The following is a 17,300-nucleotide window of genomic DNA, read 5'->3' as shown; positions in this document are numbered from 1 at the left end:
CTGACAACATACCTAACTCCTGAGATTGCATTTTCACATATAGGAAGTCCAGCTTCCCTTCTGAGAAGGGGCAAAGGCAAACTAACATGAGATTATTATTTCCTTGTAACACAAAACAAGAAATTTAGTCAGTCTCTGGAAGTCAGAGGCTGGTGTACTACTTCCCTGCCTTATCTATGCACCCAGAATTGACTGCTGTATATTCTGAAACAAGAGAGAAGGTAAGGACTTGATCAACATTAACAATTTTTACTTGAAGCATAATAAACCTATTGTATTGTTCCATTCAGTGTCTTTCAATGGCATGAGACCCCACAGAAGCTAACCACAGTTATTTTTGGCAACCCTTTTCTAATCTTCAAATTCAACTGTGACACATGATATACATCATTTCCACCAAATACATCAGTTCAGACAAAAACAAAGAAACAGAAGATTACATGTTAATAGGTAACATTGTTAATTCCATTGTGTAATTTAAAAAAAAAAGGTTTAAAAGCATGCTAATAGACATTGCCCGTTTGGCCCTGAAAAGTACATAAATCTAGCTTCCTTGGGTTAATTAATTAGTAATTAATTAATAAGTAATATTAGTACTATTAAGTAATACTGAAATCAAAGGGAAGTTCCTTTCACATCCACTAGAAAAACATTGTAACTAAAAAGTATGTTTAAAATAGCTATAGTTTTTAAGGCAGGTGGTCCTTTACCTCTTACGAACAGCCTTTTTTTTTTTTTTTTTTTGCCCAATTTTAGCCCTTAAAGTAAGTGTAGACAGTGGTGTTCCAGCCACAGAAAAAAGGACACAGTTAAGTTTGATGATATCATCATCAGCTACCTCCTTCATCTGAAAGGAGCATAATAGTAATATGCATTTCTCTGTCCTTCTCACCTATTCCATTTACATTACTTCAAAAAAAATACTGTGTAGTATTGTAGAATAGCGAAGTTCAGCAAAGGGCAAAATTAACATTCTTTATGCCATCTTACTGTCTAATCAAAACTGGTGAAAAAGTCAAAGATCTTGGCAAGGACTATACAGAGGCAAGCTGCTAAGCAATTTGACTACTATCCTTAATGTCACAGCAGGTTTTTTTTTTTTAATAATTAAATCCTTTCTCTTCACTTAATTCTGTACCTCTTCATTAGTTAAAAATAATTACAACTTTTAAAAATAACTACATGATAAGGCTTTATGCCAGAAGAGGTGCCATTTTGACTTTTTAATCATAAAACAAAATTCAAATGGAGCTCCCAAAGAAGAGTCTCCTAAAACGATTTAGGCTCTGATTTGCACAAATTTGCACAAGGCTAGTACTAGCTTGAATTCGCTCATTGAAGGGCTCATTGAAGGGCACGCATTGCATACAGAGAAAATGCTGACTCTTAAAAACATCAGAATTAGGATTCAGTCTATATATAGCATTCAAATCTGAAGCATTTTAGAACATTTTTCTTTCCATAGTTGGAACAGTTTCACTCTTGCATTTTCCACAATGCTAATTAACAATTTTCCCATAAGCACATTTTTTCTTGCCTCTCATTCCATAAGAATTCTTTTAATATTGTTTTCTTCTTACCACAAAGGTGGGAACAAAACAGAAAATGCAATAGAAGTGTTTCCACTTTCACTTTTGTTTGGTTTCGTTTTCACAAATGAATATTATTCATAAAACCATATAACATTTAGCTACTCCAGTTAACTCTTCAGATTTTCGTACTAGTTTTGGCAACAGATCTTACTACATATTAAATCAGGGTGGAAGAAAAACCCTAAAAATCCAGTTCTTAGCTGGAGACAAGATAACACTCTCAGATCTGGAGATGACATATCCATTGTTGAAGTTAAATGAGTAGACACCTGAGAAGCATTTTCTTAAGCACCTCCCCACAGGGAAAGGGAAAGGGAAAGGGAAAGGGAAAGGGAAAGGGAAAGGGAAAGGGAAAGGGAAAGGGAAAGGGAAAGGGAAAGGGAAAGGGAAAGGGAAAGGGAAAGGGAAAGGGATTTGTCCATGTGTTTTGAGTGTGCTAAGTGCCACTTATCCTGTCACACTTAAAAAAAAAAAAAAAAAAAATCTGTTGTCTATGAGTATTCCTTCCTCTGTCCCACTACATAACTCCCCACTACGGCCCTTTCAAGTGGCTCTGCTTTCTCTACTACTAAGGTTTATGAGACATAAAGGTCAGCTCAGGAACACCTAATACTCATGCAAAACTTTTTGTATTTCTCGTCACAGACACCTTAAAAATCTCTGGGTTTAGTACACCCACACACACTACTTCACCATAACACTGAGGCCAGAAGAGAAGAAGACACGGAGGGAAACAACACACTCAACAGCTGACACATACTCTTCAGGGTAGAGCTAGACAAACAGTAACTATATGCACTAAAAGCTGTAAGGGATCACTTTTTAACTAATCATGCTTCTCACCTGTGTCACTAACTGCACTTTAAGTCCACGATCTTTGGGGGTTTTTTTAAAAGCTCTTGGCCACTTATTTTCTTGGGACATTGCCTGCACTTCTGCACAACAGAGGCAGTGGAGATCCCCGAGACCAGCATCACTTGTGTTTCGAGCTAGCCTCCCGCTCAGGGCAAGGCCTGAGGATCTAAAATGAGGTAAAACACCTTTTCTAGAGAGCTTAGGCCCACGGAACAAAAAGGAGGAGCAGGGGGCGGTGAGGAGGGGCTGAGCCTTGCTCCGCACCGCGGGTCGGGAGAGGCCGAAGTCTTCTGTGCCCGGCCGCCGCTGGGGGCATGGGGGGGAGGGAGGGGGCCGCAGCCCCGCCGCTAGCCGGGCCGCGCCTGGGCGGGCAGCGGGAGCGCGGCGGAGGGGAGAGAGGCCCCCGGGCGAGCTCTGCCCGCCGCCAGCCCCGACCGCGCCGCGGCGGCTGAGAGGGCCCCGCTCGAGCCCTCCACTCACCACTCATGGTGGCCGCCGGGCTCGCACCCTCCGTCTGCCGGACGCGCTCCCTCCTCCCGCTGAGGCGGCCCGGAGCCGGGCCAGTCACCTCGCACACTCTGCCCCGGAACCCGGCCCCGCCGCCCCGGAAGGTAAACACGGCTCCGCGCCGCCGCCGCCGCCAGCCCCCTCACAGCGTGGTCGCGCGGGGCGCCGAGCGCGGGCTCCCCTCAGGCGCGCGGCGGCACCAACCGTCGCCGCTGTCACGCGGCGCGGGGCTGCCCCTCCCCCCCCCGGCCCGGGGGCCCGCAGAGACCCGCGCTGGGCTGCGGGGTCCGCCGGGGGCGGCGCCCGCTCCGCCTCGCCCCGCCCCGCGGCCTTGGCTTCGCGGAGAGGCTAGAGATCCGCCCCTGGGTAGAAGTCCTGAGGGGAGGCTAAGAAACGCTGCACACGTGAAAGATGAGAAAACTTTAGACAGTCTTGATTTTTTTTTTTATAGTGGGAACTATGTAGCCTACAAACCCTGCAAAGTTTCAAAAAACATTACAAAAATTGTGAAACCTCTGATTAAAAGAAAAAAAACTAATGGAGAGTAACGTCCTTAAGTTTTGTAGACTCACTGTAAGGAATCATCTTTCTGTTTTGTATTTATACAGCGTGTGAGCAACAGGTCATAACCTTTTCTTGAGAGCTCTTTGAATTAATAGTAAAATAAAAGTGAACGGTTATGTAAGCCTCTCTCAGCATTTTCAGCTCTTCTGGCCCAAGACCCACAGCTACCTCAGAATTGGCCCCCACCAGGTTTGTAGCTGTTTCCTAAAGGTGCTGTGATACTGGGCTTTTACAGGCTTTGGGCCCTAATTTCACAAACTTAAATCTCCAAGTCATCCACAACTATTCATTTGCTGCCAGAACCTGAGATGGAAAGTTCTCTAAAAACGGGAAGACGGACAACTGCAACTGCAACAGACACGACACCGTGTTGAGCGTATGCAGCATTCACCAGAAACTGCGGGTGCTTGTCATCCCTAATAACAGGAGTAAAACTGCCCAAATATTAGGAAAATATATTGCTGCTTAGGAGACAAGGTGGCAAAAATACATTCCTAATTTTAGGCCACATGATAGCCTAGCATGACAATATCTAGTTGGCAGTATTCATGCAAATAACAAGTGTAAGTTAAAAAAAAAATTTAAATCCTTACAGAACAGTCTAAAGTGTTTGGCACTGAAAGGAAAGTTTCTGCCTTCGGATTGGAATTATACACATGCTGCTCCACAGCACCGCAACCTCCCTTAGTGTGACCCAGCGGTATCATCTGAGCTGGCAGGGACTCCATAGTCTCCAAATTCTCCATCATCAGAACACTCCCATTTCAAGCATGATCATGGTGTTTATTATAAAATACATATCTGAAAAATTGTTTATTGATGGGATTTGTATATATCCAGCTATGCATGTAGATTAAGTAAATAAATGTAAATATACTAAGTAAATACAGTCTCTGAAGGCAGAAAGAGCCATCCTACATAGAGACTTCCAAAAATTACTAATTCCAACAACTAGCTGGGTACCTCACAATGTAGAAATTACTTGACCAAAGATAGACTATAATTAGAAATCATATGACTACCAATGGAAGTCAAATGCAAAAATGACAAGCATGATGTACTAGGCTTCTCCACTGACAGCAAATATTAAGATTAATAGCTATATTGGAATAACTAATTTATTATTATGTAGTAAATATATATTTCTCTCATAGTCACCCTGCACCAAGAATATAGTTGCAGTAATCAAAAGATTTTGTGGTAACTAGAACAGTAGCTCCTTCTTCTGTAGCTGGTAATGGAAATGAAGTTTCACAGCCAGTTTGAGCTTCTACCAAGCCACAGTCACTACAAGTGCATTCCTCCACCGAATACATTAATGTTTCATTTTGAAGTGAGTGTCTGATTCCATTTGTGTTCGCGCTGCTTTCAGTATTAACCTTGAGAATATCATTCGGCTCCACAGAAGAGTCTGTAAATACATAGAAGTTAATTTAGTACATGTCATGCTATGCCAGGCATACAGTTATTAAGGATCTATGTTTCATTATGTTCTATGTTCTTAGCCTTAGTGAAAATTTTAAGATGTAGTTATGTATGATAATCTTTTGATTTATGAAAATGTCCCCCCCTATACTTCAGGATAGGCATTGAAGTAATCTAATATATATTTTCTCATGAGTTATTATTTATTGGCTGAACAATACTTTCTTTTCTACAAATACTAGTATTTATAAAATGTAAAAATAACTCAATTTTTATAGTTTCACAAAATACATCACATACAGTTGTCAGAGGCTAGAAGATTAAGTAAAATTATTTAATACCTTACAAGCTGGGAAGCTAATAGTGAATGTGTTTCCTCTACCTAGGTAGAATTCCTTTTGCATTCAACAGGAAGAAAATCAAATCCTTATAAAGATTATTGCTAGTGAGGTTTCATAAATGATTTCTCAAACACTAACAAGTAAGCCAGATGTAAACACATAATGAAGTACAATCCTGACATGATCCAGAACCAACAAACAGGAGATTGCTCCTTTTACAAGTTATCCATCTGGATATTTTACTCTCTAATAACTTTTTAACTTTATTGGGATTATTTGTGGAATAACACAGAATCTAAACACAGCTATGAGAATCTGGAATATAAAATTTATGCAAAACTTACAGAGCTAAAATGTACAATGATCTAAAAGTATCTGATAAAGAATTATATTTATTCACCTGTATTTTTCAGTTTTTCTTTTAGTTGCTTTAGGTGCTTCCATTTAAACAAGACCATTAAGAGGAACAGAGTGAGCATTAATATTACTCCTACGCCAAAACAAATCCAAAGAACTCCACCACCTGAATCAGTACCTTATGAAATAAAATAGATACATTATGTTCATTGTAAACAAGTAATAAACAGTAAATACATGCCCAATACATAAAACATATCAAAGGAGCACTTTCTCTTTCCACCAAGGGACAGCTCCAGAACTTAAAAAATTTATTCTTCCTAACACAGTCAATACTCATACAGGATACATGATACTGTTGAGCCAATATACTTACTCTGATAAACATCTGTCAGGTTTAACAGGTAAGTTATGTTTAAAAATATATATAAAATACAACATGAAAATGCCCAGCATAGTCACCAAGTATTACAGAAATACTACTTACTCTTATCACAGTACTTCTCACATGGCGGTGGTGGCGTACCTGCACATCGGAGATGACAAGGCTTACAAGATAGCAGCAAACTATCAAAGTACTCATTTTTGGGGCACTGTGCCATCAGAGTTAGTAATTATGGAAGTCTGGAAAGCCACAGAACCGGTAAAAGAAGGAGGACCTTCTACAAAGGGCTTTTCAGTTCTCACTTCTAGCAGTTCTAAGAACTGCTAGCAACAGCAGTTAGATATCGATCACAGCTCTACAAAACGGTATCTTGTTAAAAAGGCATTTCACCCTGAGGCCCCCAAAGAAATACTGCTCCTTTTTTGGCAATTCAAGGTTGTAGAAAGACTGACCAGCTGCACAAAGATACTTTTCAATTTAAATTTTGTCTGAAACAGAAAGCAGTTATTTATAGAAGACATTTCTCGAGCAGGTGCTAAACATTGCAAACTGTAGAAAAGCAAGAGGATCCCCAAACAGGAGTCTGTAATAACTGTTCTTGTCTTTAGAACTTTGTTTTCTTTTTTTTTTCCCAAGATGATGGGCCACAGTAATTATGTTTTCCTGTAATATGCAAACTACTCACTGTTTACTTTTCGATCTTTCTGTTCAAGTCCTGACACCCAGGGAAATTAGATGAAAAAACAGAGGCAGGAGGCATAGCAGTAAAAAGGTAAGACCAATTCAGTTTCTATGTTTGCCACTGACTCATTCTGTAACTTCAGATAACTCCCTTTGTACCTGCTTCCCTCTATGTGCAATAATATGTAGAATGCATAGATGAGGAAAGAATTACTTTTTTTTAATTATTTTAAATGAGATACTGCAAGAATACAAGTTCAACAATTACTTTGTTATTGCACTGTACAAAATATATCTAAAACCTTCAGTTAGAACTGAGAGTAATATTAAGACAAAATCTGGAGATTCAGTTACCGGGGTATTGCCCCAGATCAGCCCCATTTATCTATATTGTGATAGGTTTTGTTTGGCATTTTTGCTTTGCTCTTTTCTGATTTATTTGGTTGGTTGGTTGTTTTTTGCCTATGAGAAATTTAATAAGACAACATTCTATCATGAAAGAACTATACAAACATTTTAGAATTTTGATGCAAAAATATTAACTGCATTCTTCCCTTTATTTTTACATAATGCAGAACTGTCACTGTGCTAAAACTGTGTTTTCCAGCATGGAAAAATAGGTAGGCCATACAATTCATTCTTGTGGTAGAGTGTACATGACACCTCCTTCCCAGCCATGTGATGGGACATACTGAACATGCATAGATTAGTCTGTGTATACGCAGTGAGTATAATACCTCTGAAAATGCACTGTCTTCTCCCAGGAAAAAGCAGCCCTGATAACAGAGTGCCACAATGAAAATAATTTACATCAACTACCTTATTCTGACTTTTTAATCCAATTGAATTTTAAATAAAAAGTTAGCCAGTAATATCTAGCAAGCTGCAATGCAAACATCAATCTCACTGCAACAGATACATTAGAATTACAGGCTTATTTATAGTCAGGCTTCTCCTTTACACTGTTAATTGCCTTTCTGACTATAGAAAGAGAAGATAAAAATGCTGTCTAAAAGAATCATAACTTCAGACCATGTTACTATGTATGAGACTTATTTTTCTATGAAATTCACCACATAGGAATACACAAGCAAACTGTTCTTAGTGGAACAGTCTAATAAAACAGTCTGTATACTACTCTAGTAGAGTGAACTGCATATTGTGGCTTCTGCACTTGTTTCCATAGGCCAGGTGCACAGCTGTAGGGCTTCTATTATGGGCTTTTCTCTCTATTCAAGCTTAATGAACACATACACAGGAACTGACAAAATCTGGTTTACCTATGAAGAAAGAAGGTGTGAACAGATAAAGATTGTGGATAATACAGAAAATGTCACCAGGAAGTCAATGCTCATGCGAAAGTTGTAAAAACTGGTTCTGGTTTACTTCTTGCTTGCCTCTAGATGTACCTCCCATGGACTCACTGATTTCAGGGGACATTGTCCATTACTGTTCAGAAGTCAGTCTCTACAAACTGACCAGAAGTGGTCATCTTACCACAGTTGCATACACAGTCTCGAAACTGTGGCAAAGCAAAGTGACACTGGCATCTCTGTTTCCTTATCTATGTTTTGAAAACTGTAGATTTATAATCAAGAAAGACCAAAAGAACCAAATTAAGTATTCATATTATATTTAGAGAATGTATGCAACTTCCATAGTAGGAGTCCCAGGAGTACAAGGAGATTTCCTGACCTGGGGCACTCCTACAAAATGTATGCACAATGCCTTGTCTAACTGTATGGAGCATATCAGTTGACATCACTAAGGCTTTAAGTCTCAGCCTAAATGCTATCCTTAAGATATTTTTCCAGAACCTGAGCCTAAATAAACAAAGTGAGAGAGGAGAAGAGGCATAGAAAGACTGCACAGTCCAATAAGCTTAAGAATACTTGTTTCACATTCATACTGTAGGCAAAGAAATCTAAATTAGTAGTAGACCATCATTCATATGTTTGATGAAGCACCATCTGGCAGCTTATGCATGGAGTGAGTTGAGGTTTTGCTTTGAAGAAGCTGCTCAGCCTTGTTAATTATGGAGAGAACAATCATGTTCTCAACCATGATCTGAGAAAGGCAGATATTCACAAAGATATTCTCACAGTAGCCACAGCTCAGACAAGAGAATTTTAGGATATACAGTTTGGGTCCAATGCTTTTATCATTTATCAGTGTAATTCCATAGACTTCATTGAAGTGCTCTGTAATTTAACTTGAGTATTTTCCTGTGCTGCAATTTCCCATTGTTCTTGTGTTTTTATATTAATTACATATAACTTGTTTGATATCCCTAATTACTCTAGAAAGAAGCCAGTTGACTAATTCTATACTAGTTTTCTGTAGCTGGTTACACCTGTAAGACCACATCCTGTAGACTTTACTGTAGTAGAATTCCTCATGAAATCAACAGCTCTCAAATTACAAAACTTTCAACCAATCACACCTGCTGAATGCTTCTAACATTATTCTAGTGGTATTAGGAAATCACATGTACATTATAACAGATGAATGAACCAGTTCCTTAATCGCAGTTTCATATTTTTTTCATGGTTGTACAAGGGTTGGGGGAAGACTATCTTTGTTTCAGCTGCTTTTCTTACTTATCTTGTCTCATTTTATTATGTACACTAGTGATATTGGCTTTATTTTGTTTTGATTTTTGATTGAATTGTGTAGGAATGTTTATTTTGAACACTTGTTTTCTTCAACAAAGTAATGTTGCTAAGTAGGCAGGTTTATAACATTCTGGTACTAATTCAGAGCTCCACAGAGAAGAGAAAGAAGTTCAGATTGACACTAGTGAATACTGGAGATAGTGGATGCTGTTCCTAAATAGTATATGAAAATTCCAAGTAGGCAGTACAGATAATAGTATTATGTTTGAACAATAATAATTGATAAACTCTTTAAAATATCATGTTGTTACCACAAAAAAAAAACCACTTGAAATGCTTGCTAGTTAAAAAAAAAAACACCTTTGCATGCCCATTTAAGCCCACCTTCAGTTTTTTTTGTTTTTTTTTTTTTTTTTTAAACAGAAGAACAATTATTTTGAGACATACCTGTGACTTCTCCCACATTCACCCACACTCTGTACCACTGGCCAAAGACTAAAGAAACAATCCTTAGCACTCCAGAAGTCGATGCATGTAGAAGTTCCTTCACTGTTCTTATAAAAACAGGCCTAAAACAAAAAAGCACAGAGATAATTATTAGGGACCTTCAGGAAGTATCTGCTAAAGGGGATAGCTTTATTTGGAAAAAGTTAGTCTAACTTCCCTACATATCTGCGTGGATAATAGTTATCTACTTCACAGGAACAGTACAAAGTAACTATATTAAAATTTGCAAAGCGCTTTCAATGAAAGTTACTTAAAGTTTCTTCTACGTTACTTAAAGTTACTTAGAAAGTTTCAATGAAAAGCCATACTTACTACTGTAACGTAGCCTACAACTGATATATATTTTCTATACTGGGGTACTGTTCATAAAAAATGTGAAGTATGAGCTTTACGAAGAAAGTGTTAATCTAAAAGCAATAAATGGAAAAAAAAGAATGGGTATGTGTGCTGCTTACGATATTGCTTCTCTACGCCCACCGTTGCTACAAATAGAAGGACTTCAGAATTACACGGAAACATTTATTGAAGAAGTCAATACTACCACCATCTAATTTAATACCTAAGAGTAAGAACGTTTTCTCTGCTGCACTTCACGCAGACATAACTTTATCCCTGAAACTTAAAAATTTAACTTTTGAAATGTAAAATGACACTCTCAAAGAACCTTCTGAAAGATGACCGGTTTTAATAGCTCTGATTCTTCTGAGGTTCAAAAAGAAGTCTGAAATCAAACTTCAGGCTTCTGTACTCTATTAAAGCAAATAAAAATACAAAATCATTGATAGTTTACAGGTAAGATATATTCCACAACATGCTAATATGCAACAGATGTTATGAGTCCTTTCTAGAAAAGCAGATGGCTCTTAAAACCCAGCTCAAGAATTTTTTAAACAAATGTCTTAACAATTCACATAAGCTTGAGGTAGCCTGAATTACATAAACTCAATGGTGTGAATCTGTTTAGGATGTCCTGATGAAACAAAGTTACAAGTTCATGATCTGGACCTAGGTATTCCTTTCTGGATCATAATCTCTTTCTGGGATACCTAAAAGAAACAGAATTGCCACTTCAGTGGGGTGTAAGATACCTGTCATACTTCTAAGTGTGAATGATTAAATCAACATTATTTTCCTCAGGCAGAATAAGAAATTAATATCTGTGTAAAAGAATCTGAAGTCCCTATACATGACCCTATAGCTGCTGCTGTTACTGAGACCGTCACTAGTGATACAAAACTGTTCAGAAAGGTAGTGGAAGCATGTAAATGACAGTAAGTTTATAAACTTGTATCGCCTCTGGACAATGCACATTCTTCCCCTTTCCATAACCTTCTGTGCTTGTTTTCATAGTTGATGGTAGTTCAGAAGAAATTGCATACAGCGGATAACTTTTTTTTTTTAATATAGATCAGAGATTCTCAAGCCATACTGTAAAATCAGTCGTGTTATGTAGAACATTTTTAAGATGCTCAGTTGATGCTACACAAGTAGCTTCACCTTGAGGCAGAGATGCTTCCTGCTAAATGTAACCCAAATAAAGGGCTTCTAGGAAAAATATTTAAGACAGGAGTGTAAGATTTGTCATTATCCTGTAAGATTTGACATTATTTTTTGAGACAGTGAACAATTATTGAAGGCAAGTACAGGATATAATGCCTTCCACAAATTGTCCAAAGTGGATCTTATAACAAGTTAGGGGGCAATAAAATTCCTAGAAGGCCATTCCAAATGTTACTCTATCAATGGTTAAAAAAAAGCATATTTCCATCATCTTCTTGACTAGTCTATTCTCATTCTTTATTGTATCACCATATTTCTTGAAAATAGCTTTTCATTCTGTCACTCCCTACAGAGTATTCAGACAGAACAGCATTTCCTCCAAATTTTTTCTTTTTTAGCTTAAACCAGTCAAGCTTACCTAATCTATTTTCATATAATATCCTATTACATCTATATTTCACTTTTCTTTGAATCTGTTCTAGTTTGTATGCATCTTGTGAACATGGGTGATTGGACTTGCATGAAATATTCCAACATTTGAGTCTTGTACAGTAGCACCGCTATGCTGCAATTTCTTATGAAGGTATCTCTCTTGATACATACAGGACTGCATTTTACTTTTTCCATAATTATGTCACATTCATGCCTCGAAAGTTACATTTTGATCATTCATTACACTGCATGTACTGCTTCACTTCACTAGTCTCCCATTTCAGCTAATGAGTTCCCCACCTACGGCACAAATTCACATTCCTTAAGTGAAAAGAGATGCATTCTGAGCAAGTAGGTTTCATCCTGTTTCTGTTCAACCCTAAAAAGGACATATACTTCTTTCTGTATAATACTGCAATTCTCCTTTTATTGATGATACCTTTAATTCATAAATTTCACTAGCCTATTCCTACTTCTTGTGATATCATTAACGAAAATATTAAATTAGTTCCTACATTAACCCTTGAAGAACTCCTCTAATCTCCTCCTCAATACAAAAAGTACTTTGCTGAATGGTTACTATATGTCTTCATTGGTTATTTCATCAGTGTCAACTGTTTTACTTTTTGCTATTAAATTCTTTCCTCTGTTTTCTTAGTCCAGAAGTGAGTTTGTTTTTACTTACTGGCAATGGCTTTTGTTTATCTTGTATATGCAAAAAACCTCTCTCTCCAAAACAGCATGCTGTCATTTTACCTTCATACATCTGCTGTACGATACATGAACTATTAATATTGTGATTCCCAAAATAATCTGTTGTTCAAATATAATGAGCTATATTCTAAATTAGGCTATTGTGGCACAAAGCTGATTTGCGTCTAATTAGTAAGACTGCAGATGAGGTTAGATGCTACAGCTAAGCTGATTAAGTATTTTGGGTTAGTGAAACGGATGGTCCTGCTCTTCACTCTACAATCCTCTAAGTACAAGGAAAGGCTCTGGGGCTTATCTGATCACATGGTATGCAGCTTTAATTTGTTAATCCACTAGAAATCTATCCCAGCGAAAAAATAGTAATAATCTCTCTGATGGATTGACAAATGCTATGGTCAGGTGGATAGCAGAAGGTTGGAAGCACAAACCCCTAAGTGGGAATTAGTGAATATCCCTCCATTTTCAGGGCAACAAACACCTACTGCATAACTGCATCCTGTCAATTCATTGTCTTCTGAGGAATCAGAAATATTTTAAGTTTGTAGTCAAACACCAAAATAGATACGTTTCACTAAACAATTCATACCATTTTATTCTCTAAGGCCCAGGAAAAAGGTCAGAATTAGAATAGAAAAAAGATGAACAGTTGATTACCTAGTAGGGATGTGAAACTAAGTCCACCACAGAAGTACAAGTTCGGCAAACTAATGTGCTTATGTCTTCATGTAAAAGTCCTATCAGTTTCAAGTACAGTACAAATGGGTGTATCCAATTATTTTTTTGTATATGTGGCATATAAGATACTGTGTTAGATATGTTTACACTCTCTATAATCAACTGGCCAGAAAAAGTTTTCCTTTGTGGCTAGTTAGAGTTCAAACACATTTATCCTAAGACAGAGAAGCAAATACAAAGAAGTCTGATCTTTTCAGTCAAACTGTAGAAGAGCCTCGCTCAAGTAAAGAGCTAAATCTAGCTCATTTCATCAGAGTTCTGGAGAATATTGCTGTCTCTTATAGCTATAACTTTCTCCTAGGGTCAGACTACTAATTCCCAAAGCTTATGGCCTTTAGACAAAAACTAATCCTTTCGATAGCTGTGACCCAAAATGCAAATCCTTGATTATTAAGCATCATAGTCATCACACATAAGAAACGGGGGAGCAATGATAATCATTCATATAAACTACCACCATAGAAGTCAGTCTTTTCTCCTTAGCTATATATAGTTTTATTGATGTATGTAACAGCAGCTCAGAGGTGACACGTAGTACAAGAACTGTGAGGAATTACAATTGTCATGCCCTGTTGCCTTTGTTTTCTGCACATTCTAACATTAAAAAGTCCCACTTTTCAAGGGTCCAAAATCACGTGTATAGTCAGAAGATCTTGGTGAGCAATAATTCCCAGTGATAGACCTTGATACACAACTAAAAACATTATATTTCAAAATCTTGTCCTGTGGTTCATCTGCTATTTTCACTGACTATATGAGATTTCCCCAGAACCTCTGAAGACAAAATTTTGTATGAACTGTACAACCTCCTCATGAAAATAAAAATACAGTTAAACACTGAATGTATAAACAAGCAGAATTTCTTACAAAAAGAGTCCTGGCGTACTCCAAGATAGTCATATCAAAGAAAAATGAAGTTTCCCATCTATAGAGCTACTACATTCTTTGGGGGACCATTTCTTATCTGCCCATGCCTCTGAAAAGCATGCTGCAAATATTTATTCTCAAAGCAGAAATTATTCCAACACAACTGTTTCTCAACTCACCAAAACACTATGTTGTTTTTGAGACTGAACAAGTGTCAAACTGTGCCAGCGAAAGCTAACTCTTTAAACAGAGGATTACGTACAATACTCCTAAAATGTATTTGATGGTAATTATGTATATGTTTGATGGCACTTGCAATAAAATACATTTGGAAAAATGATGTGCTACCTTAACAAGATTGTTGTGCAACCTTCATTTATTAGTACTTTTGATAGGAGAAGGTTAATACTAGAAAACTCATCCCTTTTTGCACTTTGTTGGGAGAAGTGCATTTTAACAACTGGCTTGTATTGTAACAACCGGCAACTCAGTTCACCCAACCAGTGAAATTAAGAATAAATTCATTAAATGAAATTAAAATAATGGTACTGCTACCTAGAAACTGCAATTATACAATAATTTATATGTTATTATGCCTTGCATAATACACATTAACTCCTTTAAGAGGTATATTATTTTGTCATATATGGACAGTGCACAAAAAAAGAGGTGTCCAAGATGATCAGACATTGTTTGTTCTCCTCCAGTGATAGTTACCTTTAGAGGAAAAGTAAATGTATGCCTATTTTGCCAATGAAGTTACAATTCAACTTTTTTTCTCAGTTTTGGGATTTATAGGGCATGCACTGGCCTTCTACATAGGGTTACATGTTGATACTAACAAATGATTTCTTCTTGTCACTTGGCTTTGCTCCAAAGAATGAAAGAAGTTAGTAGAGCTATATTAAAAAAAGAAAAAAAAAAAAAAGCAAAGAAAGGATTGGTCAAAAACAATAATCAATCATTTACCTGTAAATCCATAAAGTGCTGTCAGAGAGGTACTTCTGGGCTACATTACTGTAACTGAAGTTCAGACTCCCCAGTATATCCTCTAAGAATAATATAATTCAGTGAAGTTAAGCTGGCCTGGTAGAGTTGCATTTGACAGCATTATGGGGAGTAACGTGAAATAAAATTCAGCTAAAAGGTGTCAACTGTAGAAACAACAGAAAAAGAAAACGTTAGTCAGATTTGCTTCTAAAATGTTCCAGACTGACCCAAGAGTGACACCCAGTGACAATTTATAAAGATCAATGTGAAATCTTTCTTTGTTCTCATGATGTAATTATCAACAGCTGATAACTCTGAACTTCCTGTCCACATCTGGAAGCAGTAAAGTATCTATGGGCGATCTAGAACACTAATTTTAGCATTCAGTAAATTCTACTAGGGTATCAAATTACTTTACAAGAGTTCCAAAAAATCAAGTAATTTTTACTCTTCGATATGGCAAAAGGAATAAAGGTAGGTAAGAGCACAACACACATCAGGAGGGGCATCATCATGGGCATACCAAGCACTGAGCATCTCCTGCTAGGAACCAAAATTTGATTGTAGTTTTCTTTTGACTTCTGGAGAAGCCTAATACTACCAGAAATACCTATCAGTGACCATTTTAGTTCATTACACATGTTAAATTGGTATTATTTATGTGACACAAATTAGTCACTTAACAAAGGTGAGAAATTGATTAGTTAATTTGAAAAGAAGCTATTGCAAATTTCAACACTGAAACAATAAAATGAAAACTCTGAACAGAAAACCCAAGAAAGTAATGCTATTATGTCAACAGTTAAACCTGAAGCTTGAAATTCATCTCTCAGAACATCAGCTCAAGGTCTATTTAGCACATATAACTTTAACAACAAAGCTTTGTTTCGACACTGCTTTGGGATTTCTCTGTTCATGCCTATGCCAGCTTTTTTGCCTGACTGTACTTCAGAAATTCTGCTAGCATAATTACCCAGTATTTATAAGAGAAAGAGGGTTTTCTGCTAGGACTATTACATTCCCATCACATACAACATTAGCTAAGCTGACAAAGGAATTCTTCTGGCTGTATAGTTGCTTCCACATCAGCAGTTTTGTGCTGGCACAGCTCTTTTGGGAAGCACATGTAATTTTTTGTTTTACTCACTTAGGCAACTCACCTACACTTTCTAGTCTTACAGTACAGGCTTGGTCTGAGTCTTCTCTCCATTCTCTAGAGATATTTATAGAAAAAAAAATCCAAAGAAAAAAGTCCTTTCTAAATCTCCTTTTCGCAGCAATCCTATGGACTTGTGAAGTCAATATGCATATAAAAAGATCTTTACCAGTTTTTTCTTCCCAAAGGTTACCACACTTCCAGAAGTCTCACAAGGTACAGGAGTGTTACAGACACTTATCTCCTAGAAAGTCTTAAAATTACCTGAAGCACTTATTTTCAGAGACGCATATTTTTCTAAGTGACTCGATGACTGGGATGGGATGAGCTGTTCTAGGAATGGGGCACATGCTGTTAAAAAACAGACAGAAGGGTTATTAAAGGATTCATCATGTTCATTAACTTTTACATGCAACAAAGAATAATACTCGTTTTAAGCACAAGATTGCTTAATGTCATTCGGGCATTTGGCAAAATCAGGAACAGTGTTCATTTTGCCTGTTTGGTTCAGCACATTTTAATTGGACCACTGCTTTGAAAAGAGTGATGTTGTTGTTTGCAATGTTGCTACAGCTGGTATTTCCAGAAAAGATTAAAGAACAAAACAATTGAAGAAAGAAATGTTCCTTTAAAATAGTAATTAAAACAACAGTATAAACACTGTCAACTAAGTGTCAGAAAACTTTTGTATTCCTTACTACACTCAAAGCTTACTTTAGCCAGGAACTAAGCACAGAAAAGCAAATGTTAATAGACTATAAACTCCTTGTGGAAGGAAGACCATCTTTTCATTTGTCTGATGTGCCACATATGCCAACATAGTTATAAAACTACTGGGGCCAATGCATGAAACACCTCTAACTGACAAAATGCTCCCTCAACTGGAATTTGGGGGAATCAGGAAATGGAAAAGAGCACATGATAATCCCACATGGAATTAGTTTTCTCTTCCCATTTTCCTGCGGACAGACAAACAGCATGTAAAACTTTCCATACGAAATGCGCGATAAAACCCTCACCACATGTGTGAGGCAGGAGGTCTAGCCTAAAAACATCATGGAACCCACCAGTGGACAT

The 17,300-nt window shown here is 37.3% G+C and overlaps 2 protein-coding genes across 6 annotated transcripts in view; both read right to left on the bottom strand.

Moving 5' to 3' along the window:
- SNX29 (sorting nexin 29) overlaps window positions 1-3,072 on the bottom strand; it is a 159,678-nt gene extending 156,606 nt beyond the window's left edge. For 4 of the 5 annotated variants that reach the window (XM_026096344.2, XM_026096348.2, XM_026096346.2 and 1 more), the window contains exon 1: window positions 2,928-3,072. In XM_026096344.2, coding sequence (XP_025952129.1) covers window positions 2,928-2,934 — 7 coding nt within the window. In that variant the 5' untranslated portion in view covers window positions 2,935-3,072. Of the gene's footprint in view, window positions 1-2,435; window positions 2,614-2,927 lie in introns of all 5 variants that reach the window. The other variant, XM_026096345.2, reaches the window with a different exon arrangement.
- A 1,208-nt stretch (window positions 3,073-4,280) lies between these two features.
- Window positions 4,281-17,300, bottom strand: TNFRSF17 (TNF receptor superfamily member 17). Its single transcript, XM_026096314.2, has 7 exons — window positions 17,243-17,300; window positions 16,488-16,574; window positions 15,047-15,140; window positions 9,770-9,891; window positions 6,129-6,167; window positions 5,685-5,819; window positions 4,281-4,929 (listed from the first exon to the last, which is right to left on the bottom strand). The coding sequence occupies exons 1-7, from the start codon at window positions 17,298-17,300 to the stop codon at window positions 4,673-4,675; spliced, it is 792 nt and encodes a 263-aa protein (XP_025952099.2). The 3' UTR covers window positions 4,281-4,672.

This window comes from Dromaius novaehollandiae, chromosome 14 (assembly GCF_036370855.1).
Source record: "Dromaius novaehollandiae isolate bDroNov1 chromosome 14, bDroNov1.hap1, whole genome shotgun sequence".
NCBI classification, from domain to species: Eukaryota; Metazoa; Chordata; class Aves; order Casuariiformes; family Dromaiidae; genus Dromaius; species Dromaius novaehollandiae.
The sequence above is the reverse complement of the archived record's forward strand: the minus strand, read 5'-3'. Positions and strand labels throughout refer to the sequence as shown.